The 21,192-nt window shown below is 42.8% G+C and overlaps 1 protein-coding gene across 3 annotated transcripts in view; it reads left to right on the top strand.

Moving 5' to 3' along the window:
* Positions 1–21,192, top strand: part of ENTREP2 (endosomal transmembrane epsin interactor 2) — a 475,619-nt gene that overhangs the window by 170,817 nt on the left and 283,610 nt on the right. For all 3 annotated transcript variants that reach the window (XM_060617855.3, XM_060617854.3, XM_060617857.3), the window contains exon 2: positions 19,757–19,813. In XM_060617855.3, coding sequence (XP_060473838.1) covers positions 19,757–19,813 — 57 coding nt within the window. The remainder of the gene's footprint in view (positions 1–19,756; positions 19,814–21,192) is intronic.

Below are 21,192 nucleotides of genomic sequence, written 5' to 3' on the forward strand. Positions count from 1 at the left end.
GTATAAGTTAAGTCAGTATTTGGGTTTAAATTACTGCATATGTAAATATTATTTATTCCAGAGCCATGTAGTGAATTATGAATTATTGACTAACTTACCTTTTTTCCCCTCAAGTTGATACTTGCCTTCCTTTTTCATTTGCTTTATCGTTCAGTACCTCCCCTTGCTGTAGCTTTTCATGCAATTTTATACAGTCCGTTCCAGCAAGTAATCTTCCTGTTCCCTTTTTCTTCTTGGATACCTCATTTGCCTATCTTGGGTTGATGGCTTTCCGGGCCTGCTGTACAGCTGTCATCTTGGAAAATGCTGTTATTTTTGGAATTCTCTTTACCCATTTTCTGGATCTCAAGTCTTCTTCATTCTGGCCTTGCTCCCTTGTTTTGGTGGAGTACATCCTATATTAATTTCATCTAAAAAGATGCCGCATGGTTTCAACATACCTTCTCTTAGCTCACTCTGCTGTAATGTGAGCTAGTGCTGGTCAGTCCCTACACCACAGACCTTTTGTTTTTTTCTTTTCAGGGAACAGGCCTGCAGAATTCTGCTAGGAGGAATTTATGGATCTATTTTCAATTGGCCTTCCCAATTTTTCCTTGTTTTAGCTCCTCCTTCCCAATTGTTACATAAATGGCAAAGATGCTCTCACTCTCTTTTGTGTATTGGCCCCTAGGTGGTTTATTTCCTCACCACATATTGAAACCTATTAACTTAAAAGCTTGCTGGTGCTTGGGCACCTGGGTGGCTCAGTCAGTTAAGTGTCCGACTCTTGGTTTCAGTTTATGTTATAATTTCATGGTTCATGTGATTGAGTCCTATGTTGGGCTCTGCACTGACAGTACAGAGCCTGCTTGGGATTTTCTCCTTCCCTCTGTCTCTGCCCTTCCCCTGCTTGCTCATGCTCTCTGTCTCTCTCAAAATAAATACACTTAAACAAAAAAAAGCTTGCTGGTGCCAAACTTCAAGTTTTAACACATCCAATCATTTTAAAGAATAGCATGAGTAAACAGATCTTTAAAAGATTTTTATTTTATTAAAATTTTTTTTAGCATTTAGAGCCTCCTTGCTTTGCATAATCTGAAAGACCTCCCTCAGCATCTGCTGGCTGTTGATAAGATCCAACCTTGTAGTTAAAGGCCCCATGCTGCTGCTGCCCCTTAAGCTGTCTGACCCTGAGGCTTCTCACTGTGCTGCTGAGTGACATCCCCTAGATGTATACGCCCCTCTCTGATGCCCCTCTACCTCTACTCTAGGAGGTCCCTTGCCCTCCTTCCCTCTGGATGGTGGCCAGCTGGCCTTAGGCCCCTGGACAGTGTCATGTTATAAGGCATTTCCATTCTTATGAAACCAGGCATCACCTGATAAAGCGCATTGTGGATTACTGCCTTTTTTGGCCTTTTTCCTTGATCAGCTCCTCAGATCTACATTAACTCAGCTCTGGCTCCAGGGAAGTCCAGAGAGGCCCGTGCCTGAACTTTCTGGGAATTCTGAGAATTCCCAACTGGTTGTACACCTGGTTCCGTTTTCTGCTGCTTTGGAATTCATCTTTTTCATTTCTGCCAAATCAGTGCCATCTGTCTATCTTTTTCCTAGCTTCCAAAGTTTGTTTGCCATCAATATTTGTTTATCCCTTCCATCAGTCTTTATTCCTTCCTGTTTATCTGGGCTTCTCTTTGGGTCAGTGTCCTTTAGCTTTTCTTAGTGCAGCTTTGCTGGTGAAAAATCCTGCTCTGATTGTCTGAAACAGTCTTTATTTCACATTTGTTTTTTGAAGGTTGTTTTCTTGGTTATAGAATTCTAGGTTTGTAGTTATTTCCTTTCAGGAAATTATAGGTGGTCTCCATGACTTTGCTTAGAAATTGACTTTCAGTTTTTTTGTTACTTCTTTAAAGGTAATGTGTGTGTGTCCAATTCACCCCTTTGCTGGAATTATTGAATAATTTGTGGTTTGTTATTTTATATGTTTTGGAAAATTCTCAGCCATATGTCTTCCACACTCTTCTGGGGTTTTTTTGTTTTTTTGTTTGTTTGTTTTTGTTTTTTGTTTTTTTTTTCTCTCTGGGACTCAAATTACACATGTCAGGTCTTTTCATTATGTCTTATATTGCTCTAATATTATTTTTTACTTTTTTCTCTTTATCTTTTAGTTTGGGTACTTGTTTTAATTGACCTGTCTTGTAGTTTACTAGTCCTGCTTTCTTCTGTATCTGATCTGATATTAAACCCATCCACTGAATTATAAATTTTGGGTATTTCTTTTTTTAGTCCTACACTTTTTCTCTTTGATTTTTAAAGCTTTTAATTATCAAGTGAAATTCTTCCTTTCATTTGTTTTGTCCATCTTTTGTTTTCTTGGACATAATGATTCTGAAGGTGCCCAACTAACTTCATTATCTGGATTGTTTGACAGCCATCCCCTTATGCCAGGTGGGGACTGATGTGTCAGAAGTAGTGTGTAGTCCAGGTGAGCTGCAGTCTTTTTTTGGTAAGTCCTGGCCTTGTGGGGTTTTCAAATGGTACTCTTTTGTATTCTTCATAGACCCTCCCTCTGGGGTTTCTGAATTACAGTCTTTATCTTCACTCAGCTTTTCAGTGCCTTTTTGTTAAAGATTTATGTGCTTTACCCTCAGAATTTGGAAAATATCCCAAGGGGTAAGCCAAACCTGTGCTTGCATCCCAAGTCTCTGTGTAAAGTCAAGCCAGGGTTCTCTGGCTTCTGCTTCTGCCACAAATTGGCCAATGCCTCCAGGGTAAGGAAGTTGCAGAGGTTAGCTCCACTCTAGGAGGAAAGTTTTCTCCTCAGTGCAACTGCTCTGAATTTCATTGCTCTCAGCTTCTTTCAAAGAGTTAGTTTCCATATTTTATCTAATTTTTCCAGTTGTTCTTGATGGGAACATTGATGTGCTGTTAACTACTCCAGCCTACTTAGAAGTAGAAGACCTTAATGACTGTGAACTGCCTTTAAGAAGCATAAGTCAAGCTTCCCTTATGCATAAATAATTGCATCCCTCTAACTGCTCTGACTTATTCAGTAGGACCTTTATGTAGGTAAGACATAGCAATATAAATTTTAAGTAATGGTGCCTGGAACACTGTGTCAGGGAGGATTCTTCATGGTGTCCCCTCTGCACTTGGCCAGGAGTGGTGCTGTGATGGAGGAGTTTTGTCTCTTTTGGTTGTGGGAGGAAGTTGCCCCCTGTTTGCCTTTCCTGTTGAAGGATTCCACTTCAGTACTTGACAGACATTTGGACAGAGCTCTTAAAGAAAACGAAAGCACATTAAGTTAAATGCTGCTTTTACACTGGAGAGAGCTGGTGGGCAGGAAGTGTTTGATAAAAGCTCAGGTTTTTAGAGTGCTGTTATTAATGTTTTGATAAAATACTGCACTCCCTGTGCATTTTTTGTTTGTGTCGTGCATAACTTAAACTTTGCAGTAGACTTCATGATAGCATGTCTTTAAAATGTGTTTGCTGTAAATTCTGAATAAATGATCCCAATCATTATTCTAAAATGTTCTAAATTGCTTCTATTCTTACAGTTGTTAGTATGCCACATATTATTCCATTCTGATTTTTTGCTGAGCAAAACATAATTGCTTTTGTGGAATATAGCTCTATTGATGGTGTAATCAGATATTAAAAATAGTATTGCAGAGTTTTGCAGAAAATACAATTAAAGAAGCAGTGAATGTGTGTGTCTTTCCACTCCTGTTCATAACTATTCTTTTCAGACTAGAGCCATTAGAGAAAATCAAATCTTGATTTGAGATTATTTATATGGAAAATAGCCATGAATTATATTTGTAAGATAATACATATTTTAACCATAGGAAAGTTTCTTTTTGTACTCAGATTATTGCACATGGGACTGGGGACTTAAAACAGTCTTTCCTAAGCATGAAATTTCTTCTGTAGTATGTCTTTGCTGTTCACGAGTGTTGACTCTTTCATGGAATTGGTTAGGCTTCTCAGTGTTGACTTTGAAACTTACTAGATCTGTTTCCTTCAACAGATTATTTCACATCTTGGAGACTTGGTTTCTTTGTCTGTAAGAAGGGAGACAATGAGCCCCTCCTGAGTTGATGCATAATGAGGTACTCGTTGTGATAGTCCTTGGTGAGAGTTGTTCCTTGGGTTCTACTCTTTGAGGCTAACCAAATGCTCTCCATCTCTCCACCTTTCCATGTTTCCCTGAACCACCATTTTAGGCATCCAGGCAAAGGTTTAAAAGCTGTAAGGATGCCTGGGTGGCTCAGTCAGTTGAGCGTCCAACTGTTTATTTCACTTCAGGTCATGATCCCAGGATCATGGGATTGAGCCCTATGCCAGGCTCCTTGCTGAGTGTGGAGCCTGCTTAAGGTTCTTTCTTTCTCTCTCTCTCTCTCTCTCTCTCTCTCTGCCCCTTCCCTGCTCTCACTCTTTCTCTCTCTCTAAAATACATACATACATACATACATACATACATACGTATATAAGTGATGATATTTTCATACAGTGGAATATCATTCAGCCATTAAGGTGATGTAAATGAATACTTACAGGATGTGGTGTCATGATCATGATACATTATATGGTAATGATTATTGACAAGACTATGAGCCATTTTTTTAAAAATCTAGTTAAGTAGAATACAATAGGGTCCAATCTATAACAGAAGTTATGGAAGTGGTGAGAAATAAATTGTTTCCTTTTCTTCCTTTAGCTTGTAGGGCTTTCCAGAAAGCCCCATATATTTTTATATGTTGAACTTGCATTACCTTTGTTATAAAATACAGAGTAAAAGTAAGAACACCGCTGCTTAGGCTGTGCTGCCTCATTGTGGTTACAGAAGTGGACAGGTGTGCAGGTGAGGGGGATGGGTAGTCTTGGGAGGCTGAGTGTCTGCACACCAAGAGCCTTCAGGAACATCACTTATGCCCAGGCCCTTTGCTCAGTTTGGGGACTGCCCACATGAAAAAGGTATGTCCTCTGCCCCCAGGACTTGCTGCATGCCAGGAAAATGGGCACATGGATGGGATGTGGGCCCTGGTGCCCTGGTACCATGGTTCCGTAGCTTTCTTCTGGGGGGCTGCACATTCTGGTGCAGGAAGGGGGAGGCCCAAGCAATTCATTGTGGTGGAGGGACCTGGATGAGGCAACACAGATAGGCAGGAACTCTCTGGGCCTAAAGATTTGGGACTTACCCCAAAGGCAGAAGAAGGGAAGAGTCTCAGAAGAGGACAGGGCGTGGTCATATCTGAATGGACATGTGATTCTGCAGAATGGAGAATAGGTTCGAGATGCAGTCAGAAGTGGGGGCAGGGAGACCTGTTGTAGAGCTGTTACTGTAGTTCTGGTGGTGAGGTGACAGCCAGGTAGCCAGTGTGGGTGGAGGGTAGAGGCATGGGCAGAGGAGGTGTATCCAGTATGAGTTGGACAATGTGATGTACCTGCTTTGGATAGGATGTGAGCATGAGGGGGGTGTCAGGGAGGGAAGCGGCGTAACTTCAGATTTCTGAAAGGCCTCAGACCGAAGTAGGAAATGTCCTGGCTGGGGTGGAGGTGTGATGGCATGGTTGGCACTACTGAGTCAGACCTGCTGATAAGGCATCCAGCAGGTTTCCATAGGCTTGGGGATATGCACAGGGGCCTGGAAGGCAGAGAGGCTGGGGGAAGAGGTTGGAGACACTCAATGAAGGATGCAGCAGCAGTGAGAATAAGCTGTCCCAAGACAGATCACCTATAGAGGGAAGGAGAAGGGTTGAGGAGATGGGCAGGGGATGTTTCAGGGAGGGGTGGCTGCAGGGACCAGTGGCAAGGAAAGGGGAACAGGACTGGAAAATAGCAGTGGTCCTGACCCCTGCTACCCAGCCCTTGGGGAGGCCAATACATCTATTCAGGGCCATTAGGGGGAGATCCCCTGCATGCTGCCAGCATGGCACAGTTGTGCAGGTTCCCCAGCCTCTGTTTGGGGGTCCTAGAAGTATCTAAGCCTGTGGGTAGATATAGACCATGAGTGAGGGGTGGGGGCCAAGGTGTCCCAGCATGAGTCCCTTCAATTGGACGGTCATCAGCAGGCATGGTCCTCACTCTCATGGGATGGTCAGCAGTATAGAAGTGCTCCTATGCCCTCTCATAGAAATCAAGTCCCCCTACCCCCTTCCCCTGTTATCCCAACCCTCTGCCTCCTCTGGGGACCTCACTAAGTTCCAGAAAGAAGACTCGTTCTGCACCCAAGTCTCTGTGTATGGCTTGGACAGATGAAGAGGACCAGGGTTGGTGCAAGGACATAGGGATGCCTGGGGGCGGGGGGGTAGCACCTGTCCCCCTGGACTGCAAAGAAATCCTCCAAGGGGCAACTGTGAATGTACAGGAATTCAGGGGACCCTGCACGATCCAGTCTATAGGCTCAAGGGATTCTGAGAAGGGAATGTGACTTGGGACAAGTTTAACTCAGAAGACTCAGGGTTTAGGAGCATAGCCTCTGGCCCTGAGAATAGGCTGCCTCTAGGAAAACCAAGGCAAAGGCACCTTTAAGGAAAAGTCCTAGATTTTGGAGTTTGCGTGAAGTGTGCGGTTTCTAACATTAGTACGGTGGGCCTTTATTCATAATCATTTGGAGATGAAGGAGCAATTTGTCTACCAGGCAGGTTCACTTCCTGTTGTAATTCCAGTGGATTTAAAAGTTGATGCGGGTCTGTGAATTTGCTTACATAATTATACTCTGATAGCTTTTCATTATACTTGATGTGATTTTAATGGAATTAATGTTCTGTATCAACAAATACATTGTTTTTATTGTGCAAAGAGGAGACTTTTAAAAGGAGAGAACCAAAATGATTTGCACATGGTTTCTATAGTATTCTTTTCCAAACTGGGCAGTATACCTGCCCACTTCATATTTTCTTCCCTGTGTTGGTTGAGGGAAGTAGAAGGGCAGGAGGCTTTTACACACGTTTGGGTACTAGTTGGAATTCATCTTTGAAACTTGCATTTATGTCTTCAGTTCTTACTGTTCTTCAATTCTTCCTATTCTCCATCAAAGAATAGCAGCCATATGGAATTGCCTATGGCCACCTGCCTATGGCATCTTACCTGGCAGACCAGGCCTCCCCGCACACACCTTGGATCCCTACCACCTTCTGGACCCTCATCACAGTGCTTGTGATTCTGGTTTCTTGTCTTCTTAGTAAGTCCATAAGTCTTCAGAGACCCTCAACATTGTTCTGAAGTAAGGGGCCCTCAGTTCAAGTTGGAATTTGGCCCCATCCACCTCTCCCACCTGTGGAAGGGAGCATTAGAGGGAATTATGTCCCTCTTGCCTGGGTATACCCATCCCCTTAGAAGGTAGAATCGGCTGTTGTTAGCTTGTGTTTCAGTAAAGTATTTTTTCTATTATTTATAAAACATGGGAACCTAAAAAGTACAAGGAGGAAGCCAAAGTCCCACTCTACAGAGATGATCATGGCTGTCTTTGGGATCTAGTGCTGATTTCTTTATGTATTTTGTGTGTTTGCATTTGTATTTATTTACTTAATGCAAGGGAAATTATCCTCCCTCCATACCATTTCGTAGCCTGCTCTTTCTTTTCTTCTTTTTCTTTTATGTGGTGTGAACATTTCCACACAGCACTAAATATTCTTCTACAACATGATTTAGTGGCAGCAATTGGAAAAGACCTAATAAATATAAGCAGTTCTCTCTTGCTAAACACCCAGGTCATTTCCCATTTTCAAAATTATAAAGAACACTTTGATTAATACCTGGAATTCTTAGAAGTGGAATTACAGGTTCCAGTGGTATGCATAGTTTAAAACATTCATGATATAATGCATGCACAGATCAAAGGTTAGTATTTCAGAAAGTTACACATTTAATAGCAAGTGTTTCTTCCCTTCCTCTCTCTTCCAGTTTCCCATTGTTAAGTTCCTTGTGAATACTTCCAGAGAGAAACATTTATGTATGTACTAGCATCCATCCATTTCTCTGTTTATACAAATGGGATGATTCTATGCACACTGGGCTATATCTTGTTTGTCAATTATTTATGCTTGAGATTTTCCGCAGTAGCATAAACAGATCTACCTCAAATTTCATAATGCATATATTCACGCTCTATGTAAATATCAAAGTTTATTTAACTAGCCCTTTATTGTTACCCACTTGTTACAGGTTTTTGCTATAAACATCCTTGTGTAAGTGACTTGCGATACCTCTGGTACTGTATCCATAGGCTGTGTTCCCAGTAGTGAAATCATTCAATATAAGTATATGCATTTCCTATTTTGAGAGATTTATGAAATTGCCATGAAATAAGACTACATCATTTTATACCAACACCAATAATATTAAAGAGGAACTTCTTTTTCCTCTGTTCTTGCCACCACTGGGTTTTATCATACTTCACCAAAAAGTTGGCAGCCTGATAAAAAGTATTTGTCGTATTGTTTTGGCTTGCTTTTAAAAAATTAGAGTAGGTTTAAGCATCCCTTTATATGTTTATCCTCCATTAAAAATGTGAACATATTTGGCCATATTTTCTATTGAGTGGCTCCCCTTTTGTAATGTTCATTTATTTAGAGAGAGAGAGAGAGAGCACACATGCACGCATGCCAGCAGGGGAGGGGCAGAGAGAGAGAGAGAGGAAGAGAGAGAATCCCAAGCAGGCTCCATGCTGTCAGCACAGAGCCCAATTCAGGGCTTGAGAACCATGACCTGAGCTGAAATCAAGAGGCAGTGCTTAACCAACTTAGCCACCCAGGTGTTCCCTTTCTTATTAATTTATATGAACTCTATAAATTAAGACAATCAACCTTTTGTCTGTTGTTTGTGTATTTTAAGTATTTTTCCCATTTGGAACTGGTCTTCCATTTTATGTTCTTTTTAAACCACAAACGTTCGTCGGCTCTTGCCATGATAAGGCTGCATGAAGAAGCACCCCAAAACTCAGTGGTTGGCAGTATCCAGTCTTTGTTTTCTGCTCTGGTTTGCAGGTCATTGGGGTGGCCCTAATGTGTGCTATATGTCCATTCTGTGGCCCAGGCTGCATGTGATGTTGGGTGGCAGGCAACATGAGATGCCCCGGAAGTCCTGGGAGTGATGGCCACCTCCACCCTGTGTGGCCAAGCAAGTTCCGTGGCCAAGCCCAGCATCGGGAGAGGATGAGTACTGTATGCACTCTCATGGGAGGCTTCCATGTTACCCGTAAGAAGCATGGACTTATGCTTCTAATATGGCGAGGCCCTGGGATTGAGAGCAAAGATCCAGTCTACTATTACATACGGATTCTTTTAATATAAACATTTGAAATTTACTAATCTTTTCTGTGAGGACTCTTGATTCTGTGTCATGCCTCAAAACACTGAATTCCTTTCAAGATTGTTTTTAAAAATGCTTCCATGTTCTTCTAGGTCTTTCAGGTTTTAATTTATGATTTACTCTTTGATTACTCTGGAATTTATTTTGGTATAAAGAGTAAGGTAGAAAATAAGTTTTATTTCTTTCCAAGTGACTAACCCATTGTTCCAATGCATTTTATTGAATAGATTTCCTTTTTCCCTTTATAGTATTTTAATTAGAATTTCATGGACTTTGTGCAATCTTTGGTCTTTCTATTTTAAAAAAATGATTTTGGGGGCGCCTGGGTGGCTCGATTGGTTAAGCGTCTGACTTCAGCTCAGGTCATGATCTCACGGTCCATGGGTTCGAGCCCCGCGTTGGGCTCCGAGCTGACAGCTCAGAGCCTGGAGCCTGTTTCAGATTCTGTGTCTCCCTCTCTCTGTGACCCTCCCCCGTTCATGCTCTGTCTCTCTCTGTCTCAAAAATAAATAAACGCTAAAAAAAATAAATAAATAAAAATGATTTTGGGGGGGGTGGTGCCTGAGCCTGGGCGGCTCAGTCGGTTAAGCATTTGACTCTTGATTTTGGCTCAGATCATGATCTCAAGGTTCATGAGTTCATGTCCCATGTAGGACTCTGCATTGACAGTGCAGAGCCTACTTGGGATTCTTTCTTTCCTTCTCTGTCTGCCCCTTCCCCTTCATATTCTGTCTCTCTCTTTCATAATAAATAAACTTTAAAAAAATTTAAAAATGATTTTTTGTATCAAATATGAGGACTTTTATATTCTCAGTAGATATTTAAGATTTTGATATTGTTCTTCCTCATTTCATATTAGTCTTTGTGTTCTAAGTCATTCTGCCTTTTTCCTTGCTGTTATAAATGGAATATTTAATTTCATTCTCTTTTCTAATCAGTCTTTGCATGCATATAGGAAAGCTATTTTTTCTGTAGTTCATGAGCTTATATCCTGACACTGTAATGTGGGTGAGTGCTTTAATTTTCTCATCAGTGCAGTGGGGCACAAAAATCACACATGCCTTTTAGGGTTGTCAGGACACAAAGAATTAAAGTATAAAGCCTTAGTAAGTGTATGGCATACAGTCAGTGTTCACTAAATATAAGTAGTGTCATAATTTTTAAATATATTAATTTTCTAGCCATATGATTTACTGAATTCTTCTGATTGGCCTCTTTTTGATCAGTTTGCTTCAGTGTTCTAGATGGAGAAGCGTGTCATTTTCAAGTGGTAATAATTATGCCCCCTCTTTCCATATTTATAACTTTTTGTTTGTTTGTTTTGTTTTATTAGCTGGTTGTATTAGTTTTCTATTGCTATAGAACAAATTACCACAAGCACAGTGGCTTAAAACAGCACAGGCTTAGTGAGTCTGGAGTTTCCATGGGCCCAGAGTCTGGAATATTTGGGTTTCTGTTCAGGGTCTGAAGGCTGAAATCAAAGTAAGACCAGATGCATTTTCATCCAGAGGCTTGATGAGGGAAAGATCTATTTGCACAGTCCTCAGGTTATTGTGTGGCTGTATGACTGAGTTCCTATTTTCTTGCCAAGTGTGAGCTGGAAAAGATCCAGCTGTTAAGAGCTGCTCTCAAGACACAGCAGCTTACTTCTTCAGGCACAGCAGAATCTCCCTCGTGTTTCAAATCTTTGATTTCATGAAGGGCCCAGACTCAGAGGGTTTGCCTGATGAGGTCAGGCCCACCCAGGAGAATCTTCCTCAAAACCAAACTTATTTTGGACCTAAGTGTGCAGAAAAATCCTTTCACCTTTGTAAAATACAGTAACCTAACCACAGAACTGAAATTCAACATATTCACAATCCCCCCCACACACTCAAAAATAGGGGATTCTATAGGAGGTGTACACCAGAAGTTAGGGATCTTGGGGACCGCCTCATAATTCTGCACACCATGCTGGTATTTTCATATTAATTTTAAATACAGGTGGCAATTGTGGGCATTTTTATTTTGTCCTATTAAACTAAGGTGTGTTTTTTTTCATAAAAAAACAGTGATTGAATTTTATCAAATGCCATTTATACCTCTTTGGAATGATACTTTTCAGTTTTGTCTTATTAATATGATTAATTTTACTACTTTGTTTCCTCTTACTGAACTATCTTTTCATTCCTGGCATGAACCCCTCACCTTGTTCTTTATTCTTCTAACTGTATTGCTGACTTCTGTTTTACAACATTTTATTTAAAAATTGTATACCTCTATTTATAAGTAAAATTGGTCTGTTTCTATTCTTGTGATGTTTTACAAGTTTGTAACTATTATGCTGACCTTTGTAAGAAGAATTTGGAAAATTACCTTGTTTTTTCCCTCTGTGCTCAGAAAAAAATTAAATAGTGTTGGAAATCTCTATACTTTAAAGCTTTTGAAGAATTTGCCTGTGGCTGTTTGACCACTTTCCCAATTTCTTGGTGTTTGTAGGTACATTTGGTGTTTTGATTTTGAGGGGACGTAATTGTAGTAATTTATATTTTCCTAGAATTGTGATCACCTATGACATCCTAGGTGCTATTGATTGAATGTTTATGTCCCCCTAAAATTCACATGTCAAATCCTTATCCCCAGTGTGATGGTATTTGGAGGTGGAGTCATTGAGAGGTGATTATGTCACAAGAGTGGAATCCTCATGAATGGGATTATTGCCCTTCTAAGAGAAACTCCAGAGAGCTCCCTTGTCCCATCTACCATGTGAGGCCATATGAGAAGATGGCTATCTATAATCCAGAAAGTGAGCCCTCACCAGACATTGAATCCACTGGCACTCTGACACTGGACAAAGGACACGATCCTGGACGCATTGCAGGTCTCTGGGGTCCACTACCCCACCCTCAAACAAACAACACACAATGAATCAAGGCCAGAGGGGCAGGTGGCTGGAGTCTGAGAGGCAGGGAGCAGGGTCAGAGCAGTATGTAGCTGGAGCAGGCATGTGCCCTGAGCATGAATCTGCACTCTAAGGTGAGGTGGAGTGGGGAGGGCTCAGACAATTTCCATGCTGAGCCATGAGCTGAGCCCCTTGGAGATCAGTGTTTCTAGATGCTGGATGCTTCTCGGTTACTGGCCGAAGCATACCTCTCTTGGGGAAAATTTCTCCATTTGGGGTCCACAGAACGTCACTGATTAAGAGCAAGCAATGTGTTGACAACAAAAGACTTGCAAGCCTGCAAGCATCAAAGAAAGCAAACTGCAGTAAGTGAGAGTCAACAGAAACAACAAGTGACAGACAGACTTAGATGCCTTCTTTCACTATACATCTTGGACTCTAGACATCTGCATATGAAATATTTAAAGCAGTTATGGTCAGAATCATACAGATGAGCATGCAGCCAGAAACTATCTGAAGCAAATAGTCATATTTGGGGAAAGATAAAAGCAGAACTTGTAAATACATAAAATATAAACGTTAACATTCTCTAAAGAAATGCAAATGTTCAACAGCTGATGAAACATCCTTCAGGGAAAATTGGTCATCTGGAAGGCAAACTTAAGGAACTTATTCAGAACAAAATGCTGAGTGACATGGGTATGGAATATGTGAAGGGAGAAACTAGGAGATTTGGAGGATGGAATGTGCATGCGGCTGTTGGAGTCCCTGACAGAGAGACTGTAGGAGAGGTACTATTTGAAGATATATTGGCTATATAGCTTCCATAACTAATGAAAAATATACAGTCAGTTTCAGGGGCACCTGGGTGGTTCACTTAGTCGAGCGTCTCTTGATTTCAGCTCCGATCATGATCCCAGGGTCATGGGATCGAGTCCCGTGTTGGGTTCTGCGCTAAGCATGGATCCTGCTTAAAATTCTCTCTCTCCCTGTGTCCCTCCCTGGCTCGTGCTCTCTGTCTAAAATAACAATAATTTAAAAAAACATAGTTTCAGAAGCACAGTACATCCCAAAAAGCATAAATAAAAAGAAATCTGCACCTACACATATGCAAAAATCTCAGAACACTAAAGGCAGAAAGTCTTAAAAATCTTCAAAGAGTAAGGACAGCTTCACATTTCAAGGAACAACAGTTAAAAGGACTGCTAGCTTCCTGATGGCAACAGTGGAGGCTGGGGTCACCTGAATGGCTTGATTGGTTAAGCGTCCAACTCTTTATTTCAGCTCAGGTCATGATCTCATGGTTTGTGAGTTTGAGCCCTGCATTGGGCTGTGTGTAGACAGTGCAGAGCCTGCTTGGGATTCTTGCTCTCTCCCTCTCTCTCTCTCTGTTTCTCTCCTGCTTGTGCACTCTATCTCTCTCTCAAAATAAATGAATAAATTTAAAAGAAAAAAAACTGTGGAGGCCAGATGACAGTGCAATAGTATCTTCAGACTGTTGAGAGAAGAAACTGTCAACTTAGAACCGTATACCCAGTCAAACTACTTTCCAAGCATGAAGGTGAAGTAAGACATTTCCAGATAAACAAAAAACTGGAGTTTACCACCAAAAGGTCTGCACTAAAGGAACTTCTGAGTCAAGGGTTCATACCTTATGGGATTGCAGTCTAGGGAAGCCTGGAGACCCCATCTCAGATTAAGGTTTTTAAATGTGTACAATGAAATAGGATTACAAAGGAAACCAATTATTTTGAAGTTTTTTAAAATCAGAATATTTTAAGGGGACCTGAGTGGCTCAGTCTGTCAGTGTCTAACTCTTTGATTTTCAGCTCAGGTCACGATCTCCCAATTTGTGGTTCGAACCCTGCATTGAGCTCTATGCTGACAGCACAGAGCCTGTTTGGACTATTTTAAAAATGTGTTATAATAATACATTTGCTACTTTATTAACTCATTAAATAACAAAATCCAGTTGCAGGTGTAGTAACTACCCTAATTTCAGAGTAAAGAGCCCTGGTGAAAGGCTGCATCTCACAAGGCATAGTCAGGACAAATGAGTTTGGTACCAACCAGTATATGAAGTAATTTGCATCAAAGAAACATTCACTGAAGAACAGACTATGTTGCATTTCACTTGGATTTCCTTTTGACTCCTGGGTTATTTAGAATATCTTAAAACATTTAACTTTTTTCTTTTTTTCTTTCATGGGGCTATCTTTCTAATCATTTATAGTTTTGCTACTATACAGTGAGAAAATGAAAGCTATAGAATTCTTTTCTATTATGGAGGAAGTAGGCTGAGAAGGAGAGTGGCTTTCCTTGTTGACATTTTGAGTTTGATGTATTGATGCAGGCTCCAGTGGGAAGTGGCGTGGAGAAAGTCAGAACCACAGGTGAGCGTGATGGTTAGGAGAGAGAATGGTGGGTTGGGAATTGTTCTGAAGGAAGGAGGAAGAAGCCATGGATATGGGGTGGATATGAAGATGTATGTTTCCCAGAAGGGAGTTGAGATGGACATCGAAGGCTGAGGGTTTGCATGCTGGAGTGAGCCATGCCATGTGGCCCTAGGGAGACTCAGACACACAAAACCACTCAGAAAAGAAATAAAGTAGGAGGTTCAGCCTCTCCATGAATCAGAAGACTTTTGCATAGCACAGGTCTGACGTCTGAAAAGCTTTGAGAGATGGGGTCAGTAGACTTTTTTCATTCGGGGCAACTCAGAATATTATTTGCTCCATTTTTTTTACAACAACAGTTCTTTTGCTAACGCTGTGAACCCTGGCTTCTTAGTGGTAAATTGATACCACTGTAGCTATTGGGCACACCTGCCATATGTTTCATGAAAGAATTTAATTGACTTTCAAGTCTGCATTCTAGAAGGACTTGCTTCCCTACCTAAAATGTTGCATTACCATTTGCCTTTGAACCAGGAATGAAGCTCCAAAGAAAATTCTTGATTTGGGGCAATGAAAGAGGACAGGATTTAAAGAGCTAATTTTTTCCAGGCCTCTGTGTTCAGGCAGCAATACCAATCAAACAGGAAGACCTTTGGCTCTAAAGATGCCATTACTTCCTGGCAGTCTATTATCCCCTTTCATCACCCTCAACAGCAGGAAATTCTGTCTCATTTTTAATATTATCTCTTGCCTCTATTTAGGCTGGGTGGGAAGTGGAGAAAAAAGTGGGTTGGTGTCCTTTTAACAACTTGCAGGTGCTTGAAAAGTTAAGTCCCCCTCTCTCTCTGAACAGTATCATGCCTTTCCCATTTTTTTTTTTTTGGTCTTTTCTTTCACAGCCACTTAATCATATGTTACTCTTCTCTGACCCTCTTAAATTTCTTCATATTCTGTGTAAACTGTGGACTTTGAATAACGATATTGGCAAATTAAATGGGACAAAGGTTTCACGAGCTGCAGTAATTTCACGGCTAACTAGCTCCATGACCCCGTTCCTCACCAGAGTGGTACAAAATAAACCTGAGGAATTACTGAGCTGGCGGAACATGCAACGTAATTCTCACCAGTAGCTGGAATTGAGCAAAAAAATAGTTCAAACTCAGACCTGATCATTTCTGAGCAGAGGTACACTCCATTCTTCTCTGTTGCCAAGTGGACCAGGAGGCATCCTCAGGGAGGAGGCACTGTGGCACCTAGGCTTTGAAGACTCTCTTCCAAGCCATTCTCCATTCTCCTGTGCCTCCCTCCCTTGTTAGAGTGGGTACCGATGCTTCTAGGTCAGAGGAGCAAGGAAGTCAGCTTCTGGTGGGGGGAGACACAGGGAAAGAGTGGACATTTGAAAACAAGAATCCAATATTGCACTCTGGTTGTATTAGTGTATTAATAAGCTTGAGCTGCCATAACAAAGTACCATAGATTGGGCAGATTAACCAACAGTTAAGTTAACCTCACATTCTGGAGGCTAGAAGTCTGAGATCAGGGTTGAGTTCTGGTGAGGACCCCCTTCCTGTCTTGCAGACTGTCAAAACCTCACTGTGGGGGAGCTTGGGTGTCTCAGTCAGTTGGGCATCTGACTCTTGCTTTTGGCCCAGGTCGTGATCTCATGGTTTGTGAGTTCAAGCCCTGCCTTGGGCTCTGTGCTGATGGCATGGAGCCTGTCTGGGATTCTGTCTCCCTGTCTCTCTCTACCCCTCCCCTGCTCGCTTTCTACCTCTCTCTCTCAAAAATAAACATTAAAAAAAAACTTCACTGTGTCCCCACATGGCCTTTCCATGGTGTGTGCATATGGGGAGAGAGAGAGAGGGAGAGAGATCCTTCTCGTCCTGTAAGACCACCATCCCATCATGAGGGCCCTACCCTTACAACCTAATCTAACCCTAATTCCCTGCTAAAAGTACTACCTCCAAATACCATCACATTAGGGGTTAGGACTTCATGTGGATTTGGGGAGGACACAAACATTTAGTCCATAGTAAGTAGTTTTCTATGTTGTGTAGCAAACTTCCACAAACTTTATAGCTTAACACAACACCATTTAGTTTCTTAGGTCAGGAGTCTGGACATGGCTTAGCTGAGTCAACTGGTCAGGGTCTTACAAGGCTGCAGTCAAGGTGTTGCCAAGGTAACATCATTTTAAGAGGTGCTAGATAGGATCGCAGGAGTGTAAATTATATTGATAATTACCATAATTTATCATTGATTATCATATTGATAATCAAGGCTACAGGTCATCAGGGATCATCTCAGGATTTCCATGCCCCACTGAGTCTGATGATTTTATTTTTTTCCTTTGTATAGGGGAATTGAATCCACCCTCAATTAGTTATTAATGTTCTTAGAAATGTAGTTTTCCCCAGTAAAGCAAATTGTCCATATTTGTTGGAAATAAAATTATTTGAGGGAATTCATAGAATGATAACTTTATGATGGAAGTAAGGAAAGTCAAGAATTCATACTGTGGCCTTAGTTAAGTGATATTCACTTCCTTTGTGTTTATAAATGGCTGCTCTTTGGAGGTTTGTGGGTTTCCAATAATATTTCTGTTACGAGTCACTTGGTCACTATAGACATTTGATACTTTTATAAACTTCAGCTTAGGAGAGATCAAAGAGTTCTGTCTGAGCTTATTAAACATGCCTTGAGAGATCTGGTCATAGTTTAGGGATTTAGTGGGGCCCCATGTACTCATGAACTCAGAGGCCCTTCCTGAGTGAGGAGGCATTGGGCCATGTCTTAAAGAATAGGTAAAATTTTATATGGTGGAAGTGAGAAGTAGAAGGCAGAGTATAAAAGGACATTTTCTGGGAGGCATGCTTTCCCATCCTCTATCCAGGTTTTGTCTGAATGAGGCTGGTGTTGGTGTGAAGGGAAAACAGAGGACACTCTTTGGAAGTCACATCCTAAGGAGATGGCAGGGTCAGAGCCAGCTGGGCCAAACCACCTCCAGGATTTGGGTTTTAGTGACCAGGAGGAGGGATGCCACAGTGTCAGGAGAGATGACAAGAGGGAGACTGTGTTGGATACAGATGGGAAAGAGAGAGGTCATAGGCATTGTGGAAGAAGAACAAGGGACTGAGCTCAACAAGACACAGGAGAACAGTAGTCAAGGGTTTCTGTACAGGTTGCAGCTGGGGGGCATCATGAAGAGAGATTTGGGAGATGGGAAAATGTTTGTAAATAATATTGTCAATATTGACTTATTTGCAGGATGCATGCATTGAAGAAAATATACATATATGACATGCTTGGGAGCAGAGTGCCCTGTTGATCTCTCTCTGATTCATTTGTGTGTGTGTGTGTGTGTGTGTGTGTGTGTGTGTGTGTGTGTGTGAGAATAAGGTTCACAAGTCTTTCCTATGAAAGACCAGATGTGTTCCTATGAAAGACCAGATGTCCAGATGTGTTTGGAATCCCACCTGAGGCTGGTGCAGGGTGTGAGAGAGACTGTTGGGTCTAAGACTTGGCCTCACCCACTGCAGAAGTATTTGCCAAGGGGACCTTGGGGGTCTATTCAGCCAGATACTCTCTTCTGGGGACTGATTCAGTCCTTTTGGAATTCCAGGGGGAAATGCACCAAAGCCCTCCATCCCAGGGCCCAACTGCCTGGTCCATACCCACAGCAGAAAGTTGGGGTGATTTATCTTTACAAAAGACCTTGTAAGAAAATCCCTTACTTGTAGTGGGGCCTCCCAGCATATTTCCCTGTCAAAGGGGGAGCTGCAGCCCTCTCCTCTTTATTGTGTGTGGTTGGATGTTGGCCTGTCTCTGGAATTTGCATCTGAGCGACCAGGAGGAGGGGTGCCATTGTGGGAGGTAGAGACGATAAGAGGGAGACTGGGTTGGGGAGGTAGAAATTGCAGGTGCATTTTTGGACATGTTGAGGTGGAGAGTGACACAAGGAGCAGTGCCCGGCAGGCAGTGTGATTCCGCAGTCAGGGACCGACCTGCAGGAGGTGTTGGTGGATAGTGTTAGAGGATCCCCAATGACAGATGGCTCAGGCAGAGCCGGAGCCTGAGTAGAGGTCTTGGGAAGTGGGAAGGGGAGGGAGACGTGGAAGGACAGCATGGAGCAGAGGATGGCAGCCAGAGAAGGGAGAGTGTCAGGGGAGTGACACAGAGCCTAGAGGACAGTGTGCCACCCATAGGTAGATGTGGTCAGCCTCCTGTCTTCAAGCCGAGATCGCTGTACTTGTGTGTTGCACTCAGGGACCCCTTATGTGACCTTGGGAAGTGTGTCTGCCAGTGGCAAGGGCTGAAGCCACACTGTAGTGGGGAGAGAGCGGCTGTGTCTCTCTGATCTGTCTGCCCTGCCTGGACCCAAGGAGACTGGGAATTTCAGGATCAGCATCCAGTGTCTGCCTCAGGGAATGTGGGCTTGGAGCAGCCTGGGGGAAAGGTTGGCCAGGAGCTGAGGGGTGGTTCTCCTGAGAACAGAAGACATGAGGGTGTTCCTGTGGTTAGGGCTACCCAGAGGGGAGGGGCCAACAGAAGGGAGTGGCTGCCAGAAGATGTTCTGGAGGAGACAGCTCTGTGGGTCCTGGGGCAGCAAAGCCTGGGGGGCTGGCCTGGGAAAGAAGCGAGCAGCTCAGAGTCAGCATGTGGAAAGCCGGGACCTCATCTGGTGGCACCCCTTCCTGGTGAGGTGGGAAGCTGGCTGGGGACCAAGCGTGTGAAAGGGTAGAGGGGGGCCTGGTAGGTCTGCTGTACCCAGCACCCATGCACAGAAGGCATGCGCTCAGGTGACATGCAAGGGGGGTGGCTCTGCCTTTTCCCAAAGTAGTGTTTTCAGTCCTCTCTGTGATTTTTAAGTCACAGGGCTAAATGACTCACAGGACCAGAGGGGAATAAGTGCCCGATGGAGACACTTTCAGAAAGCACATTTGTTCTTGGGCCTGTCCATAAAGAACATAAGTGACCTGTCAGGACCTCCTGGTGGTCTCAGAGGCCCATGTGCTGCAGGATCTGAACGTCGGGATGGACCACACACCTCATGGTCACCCAGCTCATGTATGTGGGCCATATTCTAGAAGTCATCCTTCTTTGGGTTGATCAGCTAATACTGTGTTTTGATCATCTGTTAACGGATTCCAAAGAGTCTTACCTTCCTGCACTGTCTGTCCTTCCAGGTGCTGCTGTCAGGACTCATTGGTGTCGTCTCCTGGAAGAGGCCTCTCTCCCTCGTGGTAAGTCCGCACGCAGTCTCCATGGTGGCCTTGGAGCAGGGCCCTCCCCATGGAGATGTGAGTGCTTTAAGGGCAATGGCAAAGAATTCTGGCTCTGTGCAGAAAACAGGATGCAGACCTTCATGAAACTGGCACTTGTCAATGCAGACGGGCACGTAGTTAACAGCCACCGTGCATCTTCCCTCCGTACATCTGAGGGTAGCCCTCAGGTGTCTATCTCCTAGATGCTCATGTGCCATCTTCGCGATGGTTCTCTTTGGGTGCCCTCCTCCAAGGACGTGCCAGAAACAAAGACATTGTAAGAAGTGTAGATGCAAGCGTTTTCTCTAGGTGTGTGAGCACGTTCGTGCATATACATATGCATGCGTATGACCACAAAGGCAGCACATATTTTATCAGAGTTCAAGACATGTTGGCTGTTTGTATGTTTTGGAGACTGAAACTTGTGAGTGTAAGAGGAGACATTTATTTGAGTAGAAGAGTGCAGGGGTACTGCTTGAACCCTTTCTCTCATTGCTATGTCACTGTGTTGGGGAGGAGGGGCAGGCCTCACGGGGGATGGAAAGGAAATGATGGTTTTTCTCTCTGAAAAGTACCCCAAGCAAATTCATGTCTATTGATTTGTATGCGTGTTTTTCTCAGTGTATGCATTAATATATTTATGCGTCCGTGTCAGGACCAGACGAAGAGGTTTTCTAGGTTTTGATGGATAATGAAAAAACATGGTGTGGCCTCTTTGTCTTTTGTAGTAATCAATTATTTAAAATCCCTTCTTTAAGTGATTAGATTTGGAGATAATGACATGTACTAAATATTAATGGAAATAGAAAAATCCCACAAGTCTGCCTGTTGTAAACACCTCCTCCTCATGAGAGTTACCAGGGCGTCCTGAAGAGGCATGGGGAAGAGAAGGAGTGGCATTAATTCAGTGAGCCTCTTCTCCTATGACCCATCGAGAAATTTTCTTTGCAAAAAAAGATGTTATTTTTTTTATGTAAAAAGTTTCAAACATGCATAAAAGTAAGAGAGGCTAGTATAATAAATCCCCGTGTAGCCCCCATCTGTCTTCCATAAAGATCAACACTGGCCTGTCTTGTTTCATCCAAGCCCCTTGCTGGAGTATTTTAAAGCTAATGCCAGCTAATGTATCAACAAGCTGACTCTTATGCAGAGGGAAATGGTGGTGGACACACCAGCTGTGGGGCCTGATGTCCTTTGGCTGTGCTTTTGGGTGTCCTTTAGGGACATGGAGGGACAGCTTGCTCCATTCCTCCTCACCTGTCCTCGCAGTGCAGGCAGAGGAAGACCTCTGAAGGCAGGCAGAGGATGCCAAACAAGAAGAAGCCACAAATCCTTTGGGTGGATGTGTGGGCAAAAAG

Source organism: Panthera onca, chromosome B3 (genome assembly GCF_046562875.1).
Source record: "Panthera onca isolate mPanOnc1 chromosome B3, mPanOnc1 haplotype 2, whole genome shotgun sequence".
NCBI classification, from domain to species: Eukaryota; Metazoa; Chordata; class Mammalia; order Carnivora; family Felidae; genus Panthera; species Panthera onca.